General features: G+C 40.0%; 1 protein-coding gene across 1 annotated transcript; it reads left to right on the top strand.

Annotated features, from left to right (window-relative positions):
- Positions 1-4282: 4282 nt before the first annotated feature.
- On the top strand, positions 4283-17133 carry LOC311039992 (uncharacterized protein). The gene is made up of 10 exons (XM_084050044.1): positions 4283-4438; positions 6823-7034; positions 8004-8093; positions 9456-9548; positions 9978-10088; positions 11641-11767; positions 12742-14455; positions 14855-15014; positions 15148-15253; positions 15531-17133. Exons 1-10 carry the CDS (start codon positions 4414-4416, stop codon positions 15704-15706), a joined length of 2814 nt encoding a protein of 937 aa, XP_083906170.1. The 5' UTR covers positions 4283-4413; the 3' UTR covers positions 15707-17133.
- The last annotated feature ends 2109 nt before the right edge of the window (positions 17134-19242 follow it).

Here is a 19242-nt window from a genome sequence, read left to right as displayed (position 1 = left end):
AGAGAGAGAGAGAGAGGGAGAGTGAGTGAGAGAGAGAGGGGGGGGGGGAGGGGGAGGGGGAGTGTGAGAGAGAGAGAGAGAGAGAGAGAGAGAGAGAGAGAGAGAGAGAGAGAGAGAGAGAGAGAGAGAGAGAGAGGGGAGAGATAAAGAGAGGAGAGAGAGAGAGGAGTGAATGACCAAGATGGTAACAGAAAGCAAGGGAGTGAGAGTAGAGTGAGTGAAAGAGAGAGAGAGAGAGAGAGAGAGAGAGAGAGAGTAAGGGAGAGATGATGATCTCAGTCCCCGGCATAAGAAGGGCTTGTTCTTGTCACAAAAGAAGTGGCCGTAGGCTGGAGGAAATGACAGTTAGCAGCAGGACTGATGTCGGCGGAGCCCCGATGAATCAACAGCATCACAATCTTTCCAGACCGCAGGGTATTTTGCCTTGTCTGTGAAAAATGGGGAGTATTTCAATAACGTTTTAATGTATTTCATGGGCTCAGCTCCAAAATGAATGAAAAGAATGAATACATTTTTTGTGAGGAAAGAAATTACTCAATTTTCATTAATCAGCTTCTGTAGAAATATGTCTCACTCCTGCGTCAAAATGTTGCTTTTTATCAACAAAAGGTTAAAATAGCCTTTAACTGAAAACATGTTCTGCAGTCTGTTTTTGTAACAGAACACTTTTTCATTGTGTTGCAATGTAACTCAATAATATGACAACTTCAGTTATTTTGTGAATTTTTGTATTTGTACAGGAGTTATCGGGGAGGGGGTTCAATGTATTTGTTAAATCCTAATGCTTAAAGGACTCAAGTTGAAAGGAATGCTACACAGCAGTGTGACATTTGAGATGCTGAGAGAGACTTTCGAGCCAGGAATGTAACTCCAAATGTGTTTATGCAATGATTTTGATGTTGCTTTTATATATTCTGATGCAGTTTGACAGCACTGTAATTCAGAAACAAAAATGAAACATTGGAAGTGTTTAAAATTATTATTATTATTATTACTCTCCGCCAGGAGAGTATTGTTATCACTGCGTTTTCACTTTCTAAACATGACACACCGATTGGTCAAGCCTCACGTGACACGTGAAATACTGTGATCTGATTGGCTAGTGACGCCACCGGGCCTATATATACATGGCATCACTCTGACAGTGTCTTAGCCACTGTCAGAGTGAGGTAAGACGGGAACCATGAAATGGCTGCATGGCAGATAGGACAGATAGGACATTTATATAGACAGGAGGGATATGACATAGGACACTTATACAGACAGGAGGGATAGGACACTCACACAGACAGAACGGAAGAGGACACTTACCAAGACAGGTTGGATAGGACACTTACATATACAAGAGGGATAGCGACCTATAAATACATGTGTCACTGTGATAAGCCAGATTCCAATACCGAAAATCCGGCCACTAGCTCACTCCCAGACCTTCGAACCGGAAGTAGTCAAGTAGTCGCGGTCCAATTGTTCCTATCTGTCTTATTGGACAGATAGGACAGATAGGACACTTATATAGACAGGAGGGATATGACACTTACATAGACAGGACGGATAGGACAGGAGGGATAGGACACTTACACAGAATGAACGGAAGAGGACACTTACCCAGACAGGATGGATAGGACACTTACATATACAAGAGGGATAGCGACCTTCGCGACCTTCGAACCAACACAAGTCTTCTGGCGGAGAGTTGTGCTCCGAGGAGCACTTTTTCTAGTTATTATTGTTATTATTATTATTTCTGCATGTTAGAACAAATGCCATTAATAATAATAAATAATATTGCTACATGTATGCAATGAGTGTATGAAAATTCCAGGGGATCCCATACATAAAACACAATATTAGGAACATATTTATTAAATATATGGTAGACATTCATATAACATGTTTTTCCGAAATGCTTTATTAGTCAACGCTTTGCTTTACCACCCATTCACCCTGACGAAAGTCACGCAAGCCACCAATAGGCTTGCAGCGGTTAGGGGTTCATTGTCTTGCTCAAGGACACTTAAGTTGTCCACGGCGCCAGGAAGAGCGGGCATCAAACTGGGAGCCTCCCAATTATGCCAAGAAGGAAAGCATTAGTGCAGTGATTCTCAAAGTGGGGTCCGCAGGGACCCTCAGGATTCCTTAACTCTGAGAGTGTACAAATGGAACCACATTGACCTGCAAGGGTCCATTTGATTCTATTTGTATACTCTCTCAGAGTCCTTGAAATTAAAATGTTTGAGAACCACTGCATTGGTGAAATATCCAGACTGTTACTCACAGAGCCTCGTTTACCAGCCTTTTTGTTTCATAATTACTCAGAGAGTAAGTAAAAACACTCCATACATTGAGTCAAAAATTGTGTCAGTCTGTGGTCTCTAGTCATTCCACAGGAATGATGATGGGTCCACAGAGGGTCTGATGCGTTTATCCACATCCTCTTTGACAATCAAATTTATTGCAGTTTTTTGGCGGAAAGTGAAAGCAGCCATTCACAAAGACTAGCTTTTGGAGGCTGGTGTCAGCTTTTGAATGGGAACAACAAGTTTGTTTGCTATAAGTTACAGGATTAAATAGATATTCTGATAGTACTCATTGCTATAGAGTGTTTGTTCAGTAACAGGGTCTCTCCAGCTCTTGAAACAGAAAATGCATTTTCAGGCTAGGATACCAATTGTATCCAATCAGGAGAGAGAACTCACACAGGATACAGGATAAACAAGTGAATTTGGAAGTGATGACACAAAGAAACGAGCAGACAAAATTGGAACTGGAACACTACTCTCTCCAGATTGACTGAAATTTGGCCAACCTGCACTGAAAATGTATTTTCTGTTTATTAAAGAGCTGGAGAGACAGGGAGACCTCTGTTGCTGAAGAAACACTCAGTGGTGGAAACTACAGCAGTGGTCGGCAACCTTTTTGACATGAAGTGCCATGTTTTTATTTTCTTGATAGTGTGCCATATCAACATTAAGTTTAATTGACAACACATCAAAATGAAAATATTTCCAACAGATTTTGATTGTCCATATACATAAAAAACGTTTTTTTTCCCGTCTTCTTTAGAAATATTTTCTTTCACATCAGGATGTATGATCATTAGACTCAGAGTAATAACCCACCAATCTCCCAGACTCGCTCCCCAGTCAGAGTTAGGAGTTTGAATGAATGTCAAATTATGTGCAGGATGTAATTTGCATACATATGTGAGGAGACTTAATTTAACTGACTACATTTAAATATATATGTTTAAATGTTTAATTTAAAAAGAAAAAAACCTCTCTCTCACACTTATGCCAGTGTGCCAGCGATCACCCACCCCTGTCCATGTTAGCACCCGTGCCTAAGGTTGCCTACCCCTGCTCTACAACAATGATTACGATCAGAATATAGTGCTTTAACCTTTTAACAAAAAAATGTTTGTTTTCATCAAAAAAATACCAGTTATCCTGGCCTAACCCTACCTTTTAAGTGGTAACTTATTTTTGCCACCGCCTATTTTGTTCTGAAATCACGCCACTGTGTTTAGGTGATAGGATCTCGCCAGGATTGACATGATGATTTTCTACAATCAACATTAGCACAATAAGGTCCCATTCAACAGTGGTGTAAAGTAACTAAATACATGTACTCAAGTACTGTACTTAATACAATTTTGTTTTGGTATTTGGAGTATTTCCAGTTTTCACTAGCCTACTTTTACTACTCCACTTTATCTCAGAGACAAATATTGTTCTTTTACAATTATTTGAAAACTTTAGTTACTAGTTACTTTAGATTTTGATTATTATTACAAAACATACATTAACCACTTCAGCCCTATACATTTCGGCCATTTGAAAATAGCCGATCCACAAGCTCACAATGTGTTGCGATGTGATGCATTGTGAGCTTGTAGATCTGCTATTTTCAAAACATTTTTATACATTTGAAAACTTGTGAAATGGGACAATCTACATAATGAGCACTTTCTACTTTTGGTACTTTAAGTACATTTTGATACCAATACTTTTGTACTTTTATTCAAGTACATTTTGAATATACCGGACTTTTACTTGGAGTATTTCTACATTGCATTATTGATAATTTTACTTAAGTAAAGAATGTGAGTACTTTTTCCACCACTGCCTGAGAATGTGGGATTGTTTGGGGATGTGATGATGAGTGTTCCAGATTCCAAGAGGAGCTAAGGCTTTTATTTTGTAGAACGAACCCACGATTAACACAACAGGAAGAGCTTTTATTTTGGAAACAGTCTACCCCCAGAAGTCGTTTAATTATTCTAGGTGGATTGACGACCTGAAACACTGTTGCGGTTTAAAGCGTATACTAAGGGCTAAAACATACACGTCGTTGCACAGCTGGTCCATTAATGCTCTTATCTCTTAAGTTATTATATACCGTCTGTGCGAAATGAATAAACGACATAAGGCTAGAGGTAAGTTGCTAAGTTAGCAAGTTAGCTTCAATGAAAAGCCTTGTTGTTAGCCCCGGCGTCCCATAGCCCAGAGGGCGGTGTTGCCATGTCTGCGTATTATAAGCGATTTGGGGATTATTTTTCTGTAAAGTTGCTTGTAAATATTGGTTTGATTGATTGATGTACTTTATTTAGTAAGACATGAGAACAACAGTACATGGAAGTACACATTCACAATACAATAATTCACAATATAAATATAATTGTTTAAGATGAGATCCCCATGGTAGCTGCGAGTTGCGTTTTTTTGGGCTTGTTTCTAAAGTATAGTTGCTTATTTGGGCTTGCTTCTATTTATTTATTTGTGGTTCTCAAACATTTTCTCATGTCATGGACGCCAAATGAATATGTATTTGTCCCCCTAACCCCCATCTGAAAATATGTTATGCCAGGGGAGCTACATATCAGAATTGTGTTTTAGACTGTACGTTTAAAGTGCTGTGCTCATGTGGCTTCTTATGGGCTTGTTTACTAGACCTATGGTTGCTTATTTCTCTCACAAAACCTTGCAACACTGCCCAGAGGGATGGTAGCACCGTGGTTGGCTACTTGGTTGTTAGTGGAGACGGGGTTCTTTTGGTCTGACTGGGTGCGTTCGAAAATATAGCACTGAGCGCACTGGCCAATACAAACTAATAGGCGAGTGTGCTCCGGTGCGCAATTTCCGAACGCACATATATAATATTATTATTTTAAAAAACATGTATATTTTTTAAATTAAAGTTACGTTCTCAACTCACTCCAACGTTACATCTAGTTGAATAAAAGCCAAGATTTAGATCATTTTTCTTTGAATTTAATTTTAGACCCTCTAATCAGCAGTGGTGGAAAAAGTACTCACATTTTTTACTTAAATAAAAGTATCAATACTGTAATGTAGAAATACTGGCTATTTTCAAATAGCCATATGTATAAAATAGGGCTAAAGTAGTTAATGTATGTTTTATAATATCATAATTTATATCTGCAAAGTAACTAAAGTTTTCATATACATAGTGGAGTAAAAGTACAATTAAAGTAAAAGGAAATTGTAAATACTCCAGTAAAGTGTAAGTGGTGTAAAGTACTTAGTTACTTTAACACCACTGACATAATACATTTCCCCTCTGAGCTGTGTGATCCAACGCTGTGTGAACTTCGTCAGCCTTTTACAAAGTCTTTATGCTTTTAGTCATTATTCTGCTTGACCATTTATTTACGTACGACAAATAGTGAAAATAGCAATGCGTAGTGAGCTTGTATCTGCAAAAATATATAAATAACATACTATATAAATACAATAGTAATAATAATTATAATAATAATTATGATAGATTATAATGATCCCAACGTAGATTGTTTTCTTTGCCCAAGGGGACACCTAGCTGGTTAATGTTCTTACCTTCGCTATTCACTTTTTGATTGGGATAACTAAAGGATAACCCAAGAAAGCCTATGGCTCAGAGTCATTTCCATTGGGGTCCATGTGTATTCAAATCACTGCTGCTGATGGATCTGAATTAATTATGTAACATTACCTGCCCTAAAAAAACGAGTTTATAAGATAAATGTGTTTTGGATTACAGCATTATTGATGCTGGCGGGGCTGCTGATCGTAGGGTATTGAATGTTCGTAACAATCCTTAGTAATAATCCTGGTATTAATTCATATTTTGTCCATTCATTATCTATCTCAAGCTTGATCTATCTACTTCTCTCTACAGAGCACAGTCTCCTCCTCTCTTCTCTTCTAATAGCCCACACACAGTACATCTCCACACACCATTGTCTCAAATTAAAGTGTCTGAGTTGAAGTGCAGCGCCATCTAGAGCAGCTTCTATTGCAGTGCCTCGCTTAAGGGCACTTGAGGGCGGTAGAGCGTGATGCAAACTGTTCTGTGCAGACAACACTCTGTCTTTGAAGTTGCAGCTCTTAATTTCTTGTGTCTACCACTGTTGACACTGCAGTCAGTCTTTCTGTCTGTCTGTCTACTAACAGCAGTGGTTCTCAAACTTTTTCATGTCACGGACGACGGAACCCCAAATTAATATGTAGGCTATTTGGCCGGTCATACAGCAGCGGACCCCCATCTGAAAATATGTTGTGCCAGGAACTCCCATGCAAGAATGATGTTGTTAAGATTTCTTCAGATTTTCTAAAGACTTTTTGGGAAAATAACAGATGTACAAGCTCACAACGCATCACATTGTGACAATACAGTATATAGGTTTAGAATGGTTCAATTAATTTAATGCTATAGTATTAACACATTTTGCTGGGGGCCCCCTGGAACCCCCTCACAGTACCAGCATACCTGGAACCCCCTCACAGTACCAGCATACCTATCTCCATATCTTCCATACAGGTGCGTCTGCCGCCCCTCTTCCTCTGGCCTCTCTGAGGTTGCTGGCCTCCCCACTCCAGCTGACCTATGCCTACATCTGGCAGGTCATCCAGCAGAGAGACGTCAGACAGTACAACAAGGTGGAGGAGTTTGTTACCACTGTGATAGACACCCGTCAAGATCTCCTGAGATTCAAGCAGAGTGCCCAGCTCCTCCTGGGACTGAGAGCACGGGTGAGAGCTCTTTGTCATGCATATACTGTATGATTATTGTGCATGTTGGTCAGTTGTTATTATCCTGCATGGATAGCAGGTCATGCATTCAAAATGTCTGTGTGTCTCTTTGTCTGTCCACAACTAATCTTGCATACTTTTAGAGACATATTTCTTGTACATGCTTACAGCAGGCCAATTGCTTTGCATTCCGTCTTCAAATGCAAAGCAACGACAACAACATTAAAGGAGCTACACCATGAATTTAAAAAATAATAATAATATTTGATATCATATTGTTTATGTCCCTCAAACGTTTTTCAAAAGGTTTGAGCCTAAATCAAGCCTCAGATATACTCATTCCAACTAACTTCTCTCTGGCTTATAAAGCACTTTCACCTGCAATACCACATTGTCCTGTTTGGCACGGGGCGCTATTGAGCCAGTTTGTATGCATGTTATGTCCTGGTTCTGTGTGGAAAAAGTAAAAAAAAAAAATAAGAACAAATTAAAAAAAAAAAAAAAAATGAAAAAAAAAATATAATTTTTTTTTTTTGGATTTTTTTTTTGGGTTAGAACTGAAAAACGGGAGGAATTGTTCCCAGACGTGACGTAGGGTGGGGGAACAAATCTGACGGACTGTTTTCAGACCAATTTACATAAAAACCACAGATAGCCTATGAAAGCCTGCATGCTCGAAGTCGGGTATTTGTTGGAACAGAAGAGAGGTGGGGGAGACCAAAAACACACAAAAATGAAGAAAAAGTTAAAATTCATGGTGTAGACCCTTTAACACTTTGGTCGAACCAGGTTTCTTGAGCAAAACGTAGTTGTCAAGCTAAGTATTTAGCTCTTTTCCATTCTGGACACATTCTTCAAAACAAACTGCATAGTTGGGGTGTGACTGTATTGGCGAGAACTGACAACCTGGTTGTCATACATTTGTCATACATTTGTCCAATTCCATGTTTTTGATTCTCTGTGTTGTAGATGATTTTGGAGTTGCTCCAAACAGAGGATAGCCCCGACTCCGAGACCATTCAGGCTCTGATCGAGAAACTTGACGTCGGTGTCACCACGGTAACATTATGAATATGGGAATTTACTTGATTTTGGAAATGCGGTTGAGACTAGATGCTCTTTCTCTACGGTATTACATTCATGCATTTATTTTATTTTATTTTTTTCAGCATTTTATATTTTCATCTGTAGTCCCTGAGCAGGTTGTTAAAATTAGTACAACAAGTACAACATAATTACACAAGTGCAAAAAACAGGACAATTACAGTACAACATTAAGACAAATGGCAATGAAAATTGAGGTGATAATTATCCATGATTTCTACACACTGATATGTTGTTCCCAGCGCAGTCGCAGACTTCACATAATTAGTAGGTAGTAGGCATAAAATGTACTGGGTTGACTCTGAGCATACACCCAGTGGTGTGTTCTACCGTGGTACGCTGTATACGCCGTATGGCCTGCCGATTTTTTTCGTCGCCACCGTTTACATCCAAAAACAGTTCAAAACGGTGTGTCTGATACGTTGATACGCATTTTATACGATGTACGTACCCAGAAGTGGCTGGGCTGGGGGGGGGGGCGCAGCAATACAAACAGCAAGAATGTGGTACTAGTGTAACTCTGAGTTGATGGCTTATCATGTGTGTGGCTATTGTTCTTGAGGTGATAATTAATGGCTACTGGCGAAGGAATTCACACATTTCAACGACCTGCCATTCAATTCATTGAACGTAGGTCACTGAATTGAGTACTCCATTAGTATTTAAATTGCGCGTCATAGCACAGCAAAATCTTGAATCTTCAATACAGTTTGTGTCTTCAATGCCAAGTTAATACTATTTTGTAATAGATACAGGAATGCTCGCTGTTAACACTGCTATTATATCTGATAAGCCTAACCAGCATTTATTTATAACAATCCTTGCACTTCTATGGTAATAAAATGAAATGAAAATACATCTAAGGCTAAAAGCAGCTCCGAAGTGGTTGAGTTACAGGGTGATTAACATTAGAAACAGTAGAAAATCAGTACAAAGTATATTGTAAGTGTACTCAGTGTTACTGTGTAACTGGGCCTGAGTGGGCCTGGCCGAGTTTGTGCGGGCCAGAAACGTGCGCGGAGTGTGCGCAATTTTTTGACATAAATTAATTATACGCGCGTGGGTGTCGTGCGTGCACACCACTGCATACACCATACCAGTGGTTCTCAAAGTGGGGTACAGGGACCCTCCGTTTTCCTTTAGGGGATCTCAAATTGACTCTTACAGGTTTATAACTCTGAGAATTATCGGGGGTTCTTGAAATTAAAACGTTTGAGAATCACTGCACCATACAACCAAAGTGTTCCATCTTTCATTGTCCATGCTGAGAATGCAGACCTCTGATGTTGACAGGTGTGCTGCTGTGTTTATTTGCAGAATGATACAGAGGTGCAGCAATGTCAGACTAACTTCATGGAGGTGGCCCAAATGCTGCTTAAAAACCCAGCACAGAGGAAACAATTCTTCCAGGTAAAATGTTAAAAGTCAATCTGAAGGGAGCCGCCTAATTATGTAATGAATATATATTTAATGATCTAGTCTTCAGTAATGACAACTGATGCATAATGTCATATTGCAAACATGCACAAACAGAAGCAAACACAATGAGAATAACTAAGAATATAATGCACCAGGACTGGATAGTGCATGGACCACATATTTACAACGTCCACAGTTTGATTCCACTTGGATAATTGGATAACGCACACACACACACACACACACACACACACACACACACACACACACACACACACACACACACACACACACACACACACACACTCTGAGAGAACACTTACTGTATATTTGATAAAAGGTAGATTTGCATGTATATGGGATAAAATAAGGTTATATAACATTTTGTCCGTATCTGTGTTTGTTTTTTGTTTTTTTAAGGATGACTTCCCTGTGAAGTACGGTCCCAGTTTTGATACAGCTCTCCAGACCCTGATAGCAGGACTGGTGTGTAAACTGGAACAACTGCTGCCTGTACCCAACCTGTCCCAGGTAGGTACAGTGGTACAAAACAGCTTAAATTCGAACCCAGGAATGATCTTACGCCCAAGTCCACATGGGATTTATCAAGCAATCCTATACAGCCAATCCTAATGTACAACCGACCGTCATTTAAATAACACGTCCTTAAATATTCTCGAAACGCCCTGATTTTACGACATGAACAACCGGAATATGAAGTATGGAAAGCCAATAGGAAAGAGTTTCCCCTGCCCGCCTCGCTCCCTTTCATGTCCGCGTCCGATACACACACACACACACACACACACACACACACACACACACACACACACACGCGCGCCCCTACTCGCAAGCCCAACTGTGTAGTGTTTTGGCACAATGTGGAAACGGCAGTCTTTCATGTGTTCCGTGATGGTACAATCTTTGTCAAGTAGGCTAGCAGCCTACATGAATGACACCAATCACATCGTCATGAAGGGAATACCTTTGTGTATTAATTTAACCCATTACCACGTGCCCAGTGCGCGTTCAAGTTACACTAAAATAAAGCAATCATGTATTCTTCCCCGTAGCCCTGGTCCAGAGCGTTGGTCCAGAGCGTTAGTGAGTTCTCTCTAACGCTCTGCCAGGCGCGCTGCTCTGCTCATAGACCGAACATTACACTGCCGTGCAAGGTCTCCGTCTTTAGGAAAAGCAAACAAAACAATTTAGCTACTCACCGAAAACAAAGGCTGTTTTGTGTTGTTGAAAGTCTATTCTCCAGGGTGAGTAGCCTCTCAGGACACTTTTTGGGCAGAAGATAAAATATGTCCGCCAGATATTTTATTTACTCCACTGCACCCTCTACAGATCTGGTCAATTTGTAATTTATGGGGTGAGGGTGCAGTGGAGTACATAGAATATTCCTGCTAAGTACTGCCTGCTCCTGCAATATTTTCACTGGGACCCAAATACATACAGAAAGATAGCATGAGAGAGATGGGGTCAGGGTTTGACCATTTCAGCACCGCGGACAGTGACACAGTGGGCTGGGCTAAATGCTGATCAGTATTAATAAATAGATGCCTATTTAGATTACCTGCCATTAATGTTTTCAAATGGCGTACCGAGACACAGTCAATTAGGCTGTCACTAAGTTGACATTCTCACACCGACAGCCGTTGCTGCCCAGTCAGAAACGTACTCTGTGCTCTTTAGATGCGATACGACTCTCGGTTTAGAATTCAATGTAATTTACAATTTAGGTATTTAGACAATGGTAGCGGTTAGGCTAACTCTGAGCACACTCTGGATGAGCAAGGATATGATTGACAAGCCTTCTTTTCAGGGTATGTAGCAAAATGAAAATGTTAAAAAACAATCTAAGGATTTAGGGTGTGACTAATGGTGATTTTAGTTTTGTCGAGTTTAGGCTTTTAAACCATATCTTTGCTCGCTCAGAGTGTGCTTGGAGTTTGCATAAAGTCTTCAATTTCATTGTTAATTTCAGTTCATCCCAAATAAAATAACATGTGGAATACTCACTGTTCATTATTCTCTCTCTGTCTGTCTCTGTCTATCTCTGTCTCCTATCTCCACTCAGCTTGGTGACATGATCTCTACTGCACCGTCAGACCTGGAGGCATGTGGACAGTATGTCCCTGACTCCACTGACCTCAAGACCCTCCTCCAACACCAGAAACCCAGATCAATACTGAACCAAAATAGTGGTCAGTACGGTAGTTTTCATTTGAGCATGTGTATTTTTATTATTTAATAGTTAATTTAACATGATTGCTGTCTTAATTTACATTACTAGTGCAGTGCAGTTCAGTTCCCGTTCGGGCGTGGCTGTTTGAAACTCGGATCACTTCCAGGGGGTAATCTGTCCGTTCAGAACGGCCTGAACTTGCAGCTTTGTCGAGAACCGCAGTATGACTGCTTCAGTGTTCTTGAGAACTGCTCATCCGATTGACTTCACACTCTACATTGCACTCCCTTGGCTATACACCAGCCAAGTTTGAAGTCAATCGGATTAACGGTTCCTGACAGACAGATTCCTTGAAGTAAATTAACATTTACTATGTTTATTTTCATGTCATATAATAATTGCATCCTCCTTTTTCCTCGTCTGTAATCCCTTTTAACCCATTAAGACTGGGAACGCAGCACGTGTGTCATTTTTAGATTTCTATCGGGGGTTGAAAGTGCAACAAAGTGAAAACCCCTTCCAGAGTGTAAATCTTTGAAAAGGCTCCGCCTCACGTCTCCGTGTAAACATGCAATATGGGGGAATCCGCAAAACGTGGCCCACGTCGGCTCTGGAGCAGAGCCGTAGAACCACTGTTGCCAGATTTTGTCAGAAAAATAAGCAACCAGGTGTAGGAAAACAAGCCCAAAAGAATCAACTATAGGCCACATGAGCACTTTAAACCCAGGCCTGCATCGGCTATTTGAAAATAGCAGATCTACAAGCTCACAACACGTCGCAATGCGTTGTGAGCTTGTAGATCTGCTATTTTCAAAAACTCTTGCAATAAAATGTGGAATATTTGGAATATGTTTTTGAAACATTCTGACAACACAAATGCTCCCTGGGACAAAACATTTTAATGAAAATATTTGAGAACCACTGGTTCTTAAAGGAACACATTCGGAAGTTGATCTTAACCCATTGTGTCCCTCTGGTCCCTTTGTTCTGCAGCCATCTCAACCACTGTGGGCAACTGCGTCCTCTCAGCACTCTCCTTCTGTCCTGCCGCATTGGAACCGCCAAAGTCACCAGAGGTCGCCCTGAGTGTAGCAAGCCCTGCAGCATTCAGTGACACAGAAGACCTGGGAGAGATGTCCAGAGACTTGGACTACCCTCAGGTGACGGAAAGCCCTGATACTCCCATGGACAGAGGAATGAGTAGCATCGATACCACATCTACAGACCCTGCGGGTGAGACAAATCAGGAAGACACTGTTGAGACGAACACTGCAGCAGCAACACCGGTAGCCAGCACAAGTCAGGAGAAGAGACAAGAGGTCTCTGGAACTGATGAGTACACGAGTATCCGGGACAGAGTAGAGACTGAAGAGCTGCAGAAAACACCCCTACTCGGAATGCCGCCGGAGCCACGAGAGCCAAAGCAGACTCCTATAAACTTGATCCCTTTGAAGATCATTCCCATGCCGATAAGCAAAGCTTCTGCCTCGCCGAATGCAGGAAGCACAGAAACCGGCAGGCTGCAGAAGCTACAGACTCAACGAGTCACGCTGCAGCAATGGGTCTCCCAAATCGCTACTAACTCCCTGTCACTCCCAGCCCTGCCGCCCCTTATCCCATACAAGTCAGACGATGTGAGCGCAGGGCCCAGCGAGAATCGGGGAGTAAAGTTGAAGGAAAGAAAGACTAAGTTGGCGTCTAAGTCCCGAACAGACTCAAGGGTTGCCTGTGAAGTTTGCAGAAAGAAATTTCCCAACCAGTCTCAGCTGGAAGACCACCAGCGCATCCATACTGGCGAGAGGCCGTACCCGTGCTCAACATGCAGCAGGACTTTTCGGACGCAGGGCTTTCTGACATACCATCAGATGATCCACACTGGTAAGCGACCGTACAACTGCGGCCACTGCGCCCGGGGTTTCATGAGATTGTCGACCCTCAAGCGGCACGTAAAGTTCCACGTCACTCAGAAACCTTTCTACTGTGAAATCTGCAACAAGGGCTTCACACAGCATCCTTACTTCACGAAGCACATGGAGTGCCACACCAGCACGAAGAGCTTTGATTGCAAGCATTGCAAAAAGACTTTCCCAACAGAGTTCAAACTGGAAAACCACGAGCGCTGGCACACGAGGGATCGTCCGCACATGTGCGAGCGCTGCGGCAAGACGTTCACGTTGCCTTCCATGCTAAGGAGGCACATGGGCTACCACTATGGTAACAGGCAGTACCTGTGCTCGCAGTGTGGCAAGACCTTCATCTACGAGTCAGACATGAAGAAGCACCAGCGCTACCACGCGGTAAGGATCAAGACGCCATGCCCCATCTGCCAGAAGAAATTCAGTAACAATTACTCCCTGAGGATTCACATGCGGATCCACACCCAGGAGAAACCCTACCAGTGCCCCATCTGCCAAAAGTTCTTCAGCCAGTTCGGGAACCTGCAGGTGCACAAGCGGCTGCACACAGACGAGCGACCCTACAGTTGTGAAGAGTGCGGGAGAACCTACAAGCTGTCCTCCCACTTGAACGTCCATAAGAAGTCACATACATGCGAGCGGCCCTGGACGTGTGACATTTGTGGGAAGGGGTTCCCCATCCCGGGGCGCCTGAAGAAGCACATGCTGACACACACCAGGGAGGAGGCTTCGGGTGGCTCCAGTAAACGGCAGCTCAGGAGCAAGCACAGGAAACACCCTCTGAAGACAAAGTAAGATGATGATAGCGATTGTAATGTTCTCAAGCTGTTTTTTTTTTGTTGTTTCTGTTTTTCTATCCAGGGATCTTAGAATGTCAGCTGTGTTTAGTGTAAGCTGTGTGGGGTGCACACAAACCTGGCGAAAGGAGTGACCTTTTAGAAAGGTGGTGTGCTGGTGTTTACGTTATCACTTTGATTCCACTCAGCTCAAAAAGCATCGCAACAGGTTGTGACCTATTTTTGTTTTTAGATTTTTAACAAAGACCAAAACTAAGGCCATTTTTCTATGATTTTAGTTAGTTTCAGTTAGTTATCGTTTTGTGTGTGTAAAGCCATGTTTATTTGAAAAAAAAATCTAGTTTGAGTTAGTTTGTTGGTTTTAGTTAGCAATAATAATTTTGCTCCATACAGGCCGAGCAGCGTACTGCCAATAGTCAAGACGCCATGCCCCATGTGCGGCAAGAAGTTCACCAAATACACCATGAGGATCCACATGAGGACCCACACCCAGGAGAAACCCTACCAATGCTCCATCTGCAAGAAGGCTTTCAGCCAGATCGGCAACCTTCAGGTCAGTGCTGGAAAGCAACTACCTTTACTCAAAAGTACTGTACTGAAGTGCAATTTGTGGAATATGTCAATTTGTATTCGATTCAAATATGTGCCTATGTATTAAAATGTTTTTTTTTTGACAACACCACCAGGTGCACAAGAGGCTGCACACAGACGAGCGGCCCTACAGTTGTGACGTCTGTGGAAGAACCTACAAGCTGTCCTCCCACCTGAACGTCCACAAGAAGTCACACACAGGTAGGACTGCAAGTATCCTTTATGTGTTAACCATTATTCTGTCTATTACCTATTCAATTAATCGAATAATCGAGAAACACAGATTTTTTACAAATCAACATGAACATTTTTTTCATCAATATTTTATACCTTGTTGTACAACGGCACAAGAATTGCCCTTCGACAAGCTCACAATGCTTTGTGATGTGACACGTTGTGAGCTTGTCAATCGTCTATGTACGCTATTTAATCGATTCTTATCGATTAGTTTGATTAACCGTTGCACCCTTCCACACAGGTGAGCGGCCCTGGAAGTGTGACCTTTGCGAGAAGGGCTTCTCCATCCCGGGGATCCTAAAGAAGCACATGCTGACACACACTAGGGAGCAGGCTCCGGTGGGCTCCGGTAAACGACAACACAGGAGCAAATTCAAGAAACAGACCCTGAAAACTGAAAAGTTTAAAGTTTATTAACATTGTCAAACGTTGCTTTTGGTTATGTTATGTTATCATTAAAATCTTTTTTTGCCAATTATTTTGGCCCTGGCCCACAGGTTGAGAATCATATTATAGTAGTACGTGAGTGCGAATGCAACTTCCACTCCATCCCATGAGCGTAATTCAAAGACGACGAAGAGCGTTGTGCAGTGAAAGACAGTAAATGTTCCTTTTGCCACTGCATTAACCACACAAACACTAGTGTCCCTATTCTGGGGGCTAACGTTGGGCGAAAATAGCCGATCTAAGCTTGATCGTAGATCGGCTATTTTCGGCGAAGAGATATGGTACAAAAAGCTGCATTTTGTTATGCTGGGTGAATTTCTCCCATAGACGAGACTTATTTTGAAAGCCACCTGTATTCTATACAGCCTAGTTAAGGCTTTTGCAGACAGGGTGCGATTTTTCGCACAGAAAAAACTGACAATATCATTTTTTAAAAGAATACATGGTTCTCTGTGACCTCATGCACAGCGCAGCGGCTCCGAATTTGCAGTGCGGCAAGTGGCTTTTATTTTGAAAAAAGAAAGAAATCCCTTATATATTGTGTCACTGTTTGGCATTTTAAATAAACGCGAAAGGTGCCTACTGTACAAGGCTTTGCCATTTAATAAAATCTACCTACCTGTTTTTACTGTCTATGACAAATTGCAAGAGAAATCTGACAGACTGCAAACTCCAATACAGAAGAGTAAGGACAGAGGAAGCCATTAATGCACTAAAGTATGATTTATTAACACAAGACTTGGAGTCTTTATTTACAGAAAATGATATTGATTGTGCATATGATAAATTCTTCAGGATATTCAACAAAAATATTTGATAAGAATTGTCCACTTGTCCACTAAGACAATATAGTAGAAAACATAATTATACGGACCAACTGTGAATCACTAAAGGACTGCAAAATGCATGCAAAAACTAAAATATTTTGTATAGAGAATTTATTAAACAAAGAACTAAAGAAAATAAATATAAAAAAATATTACAATAAGCTAACAAATATAATAAGGAGACGCAGGAAGGATTATTATAGTAAACTATTTGATAACAGTAAAAATAATATTAAGGGAATATGGAATATATTAAATAGTATTAGAAATTACTCGGGCAATATACATTATCCTCAATATTTTATTGATAAGGATATTAATAATTATAATATGTTAATAGTTTTAATAGTTTCTTTGTAAATGTGGGACCAAACTTGGCTGAAAATATTTCTGATCCTGTGACATCTGAGGAATGAAATTCAATAATAACAGATTAGATAAATTCATTGGAAAACACAGTCTACACTGCGATAGCCAATATGGATTTAGAGCAAACAGATCAACAGCAATGGCATTAATGGAATCAGTTGAGGAAATCACTAACTCTATAGTATAGATGAATTCAAGTATGTAGCTGGGATATTTCTAGATCTCAATGTATTGATACTATTAATCATGAAATATTAATTCATAAAATGGAAAGATATGGGGAATAGTATTACAATGGGTGAGAAGCTATTTGAGTGACAGGAAACAATTTGTGAAGTTGGATGAGTCGGTCATCATGCTTGAACATTACTTATGGAGTACCCCAGGGGTCAGTATTGGATCCTAAACTGTCTTGGGAGCATTTGCAAATGACACACATATTTTTTGTTCTGGAACAAATCTACAGGAGCTATTGGACCTGGTCACTTCTGAATTGTGCAAGTTAAAAAGGTGGTTTAATAGAAATAAATCTGGCTAAAACTAAATTCATGATATTTAGTAATTATAAAATAGATAATCAAGTACATATACAGGTAAATGGTGTATTGAAAGACACATTTCTTGGGGTGATAATAAATGATAGAATTAACTGGAAATCTCATATCAAATATATACACATATACTAAACAAACTATGAAGAAGTATTTCAGTTCTGAGCAAAGCAAAGCATGTTTTGGACTATAAATCACTCCGTATGCTCTACTGTTCCCTGGTTTTCCCATATAAATTACTGTTCAGAGATTTGGGGAAATATATATAAATCATAAATCAATATAAATGAATATAAATGAGCTATAAGGACAATACATAATGCTAGATATCGAGATCATACTAATATACTATTTTTAAATTAAAATCTTTTAACATTAATGGATATTATAGAATATAAAACTGCCCTTATAATGTATAAAGCAAGGAACAATCAATTCCCTGGAAATATCCAGGTGATGTTCTCTGTGAGAGAGGAGGACTTTAACTTAAGGGGGGAGTTACATTTTAAAACTCGAGGTGCTCGGACGACATTAACATTGTTCTGTACCTCAATCTGTGGAGTTAAGCTATGGAACAGTATGAATGTGGAGCTCAAGCAATGTTCAAAAGTGATCCAATTTAAAAAAAAGATATAAAGAATGCATTATTATATAGGGAGGAATCTAGAGTTATAACAATCTAGAGTTATAAATAATCTGTGTATGGTGTATATTATCTTTTTAGATAATTGTATTTGTGTGAATGTATATATATGCCATATGTACGTGTATGTATGGGTGTATGTGTACATACATATATATATATATATATATATATATACATGATTGTTGATAATATATTTAGATTATAGAATAGAATGTATTTATAGAATATATAAGTACTCGTAAGTTTATATATGAATTACATTATTCAATTATCTGTTTAATTTGTCTGTGGTGAAAGATTTGGTTTATTTAAATTTATACCATGTTGGTATATGTAAAATATGGATGTCAAGCGATGACGCTGAAGTAAGAGGAACGATGGGGTAGGATTAAAGAAGTTTTATACTTCATCCTACTCTTTAACATGTAGAATTATAGTATTTTGTTGATGCCTGTGAGGCTTGTTTTTTTTATTTATTTATGTTTTTATATTGCACTTATGTTTTATTTCTTGACTTTGTTGTCTAATTTCAACATGTTCAAAATAAAGATTTTAATTCATTAATTCATTCAAAGCAGTAAGGTTTATTTCTGTATCTCATATACAAATAAGCATGTTTTACAAGGCTTTATCAAAATAAATAATTTTCAATCATCACTTACATCATGGGTTATAATTCATATTCCTCAGATCATAGCTGCAATTTCTTGATTTTATTTTATTGTTATTGTCACTTTTATTGTTTACGCTTTTTTGTGTGTTCTTGCAGCAGCTGTCTCAAGGACAGTGTGGGACACAGGCCTTCCAGTACTATCGCATCAGCAACAGGCTCTAAATGGCAGGTTTATGGCTTATGTAGTATTTAAAGCATAAAGAATATATCCGTTTATTCAAGGGCTGAAGACAGCTTTTGACAGGAACTTTAGCACATTCACTGAAATGCTGTGTTATTTGTGAATGGCGTGAGTGCACTATTCTCAAACCTTTTCATTTCAAGAAAGCCCTTTTTCTTATTATCTTATGGGACCCCAATCTTTAACTCTAATATTGTACAAAATATGGTTCCATTTTGTACATTCTCTCAGAGTTACAATACTGACCCCCGGTGGTGAG

The sequence above is a fragment of the Gymnoscopelus microlampas genome (assembly GCF_963454915.1).
Source record: "Gymnoscopelus microlampas genome assembly, chromosome: 23".
NCBI classification, from domain to species: Eukaryota; Metazoa; Chordata; class Actinopteri; order Myctophiformes; family Myctophidae; genus Gymnoscopelus; species Gymnoscopelus microlampas.
Note: the sequence above shows the minus strand (reverse complement) of the source record. Positions and strands in the feature narration are given on the sequence as shown.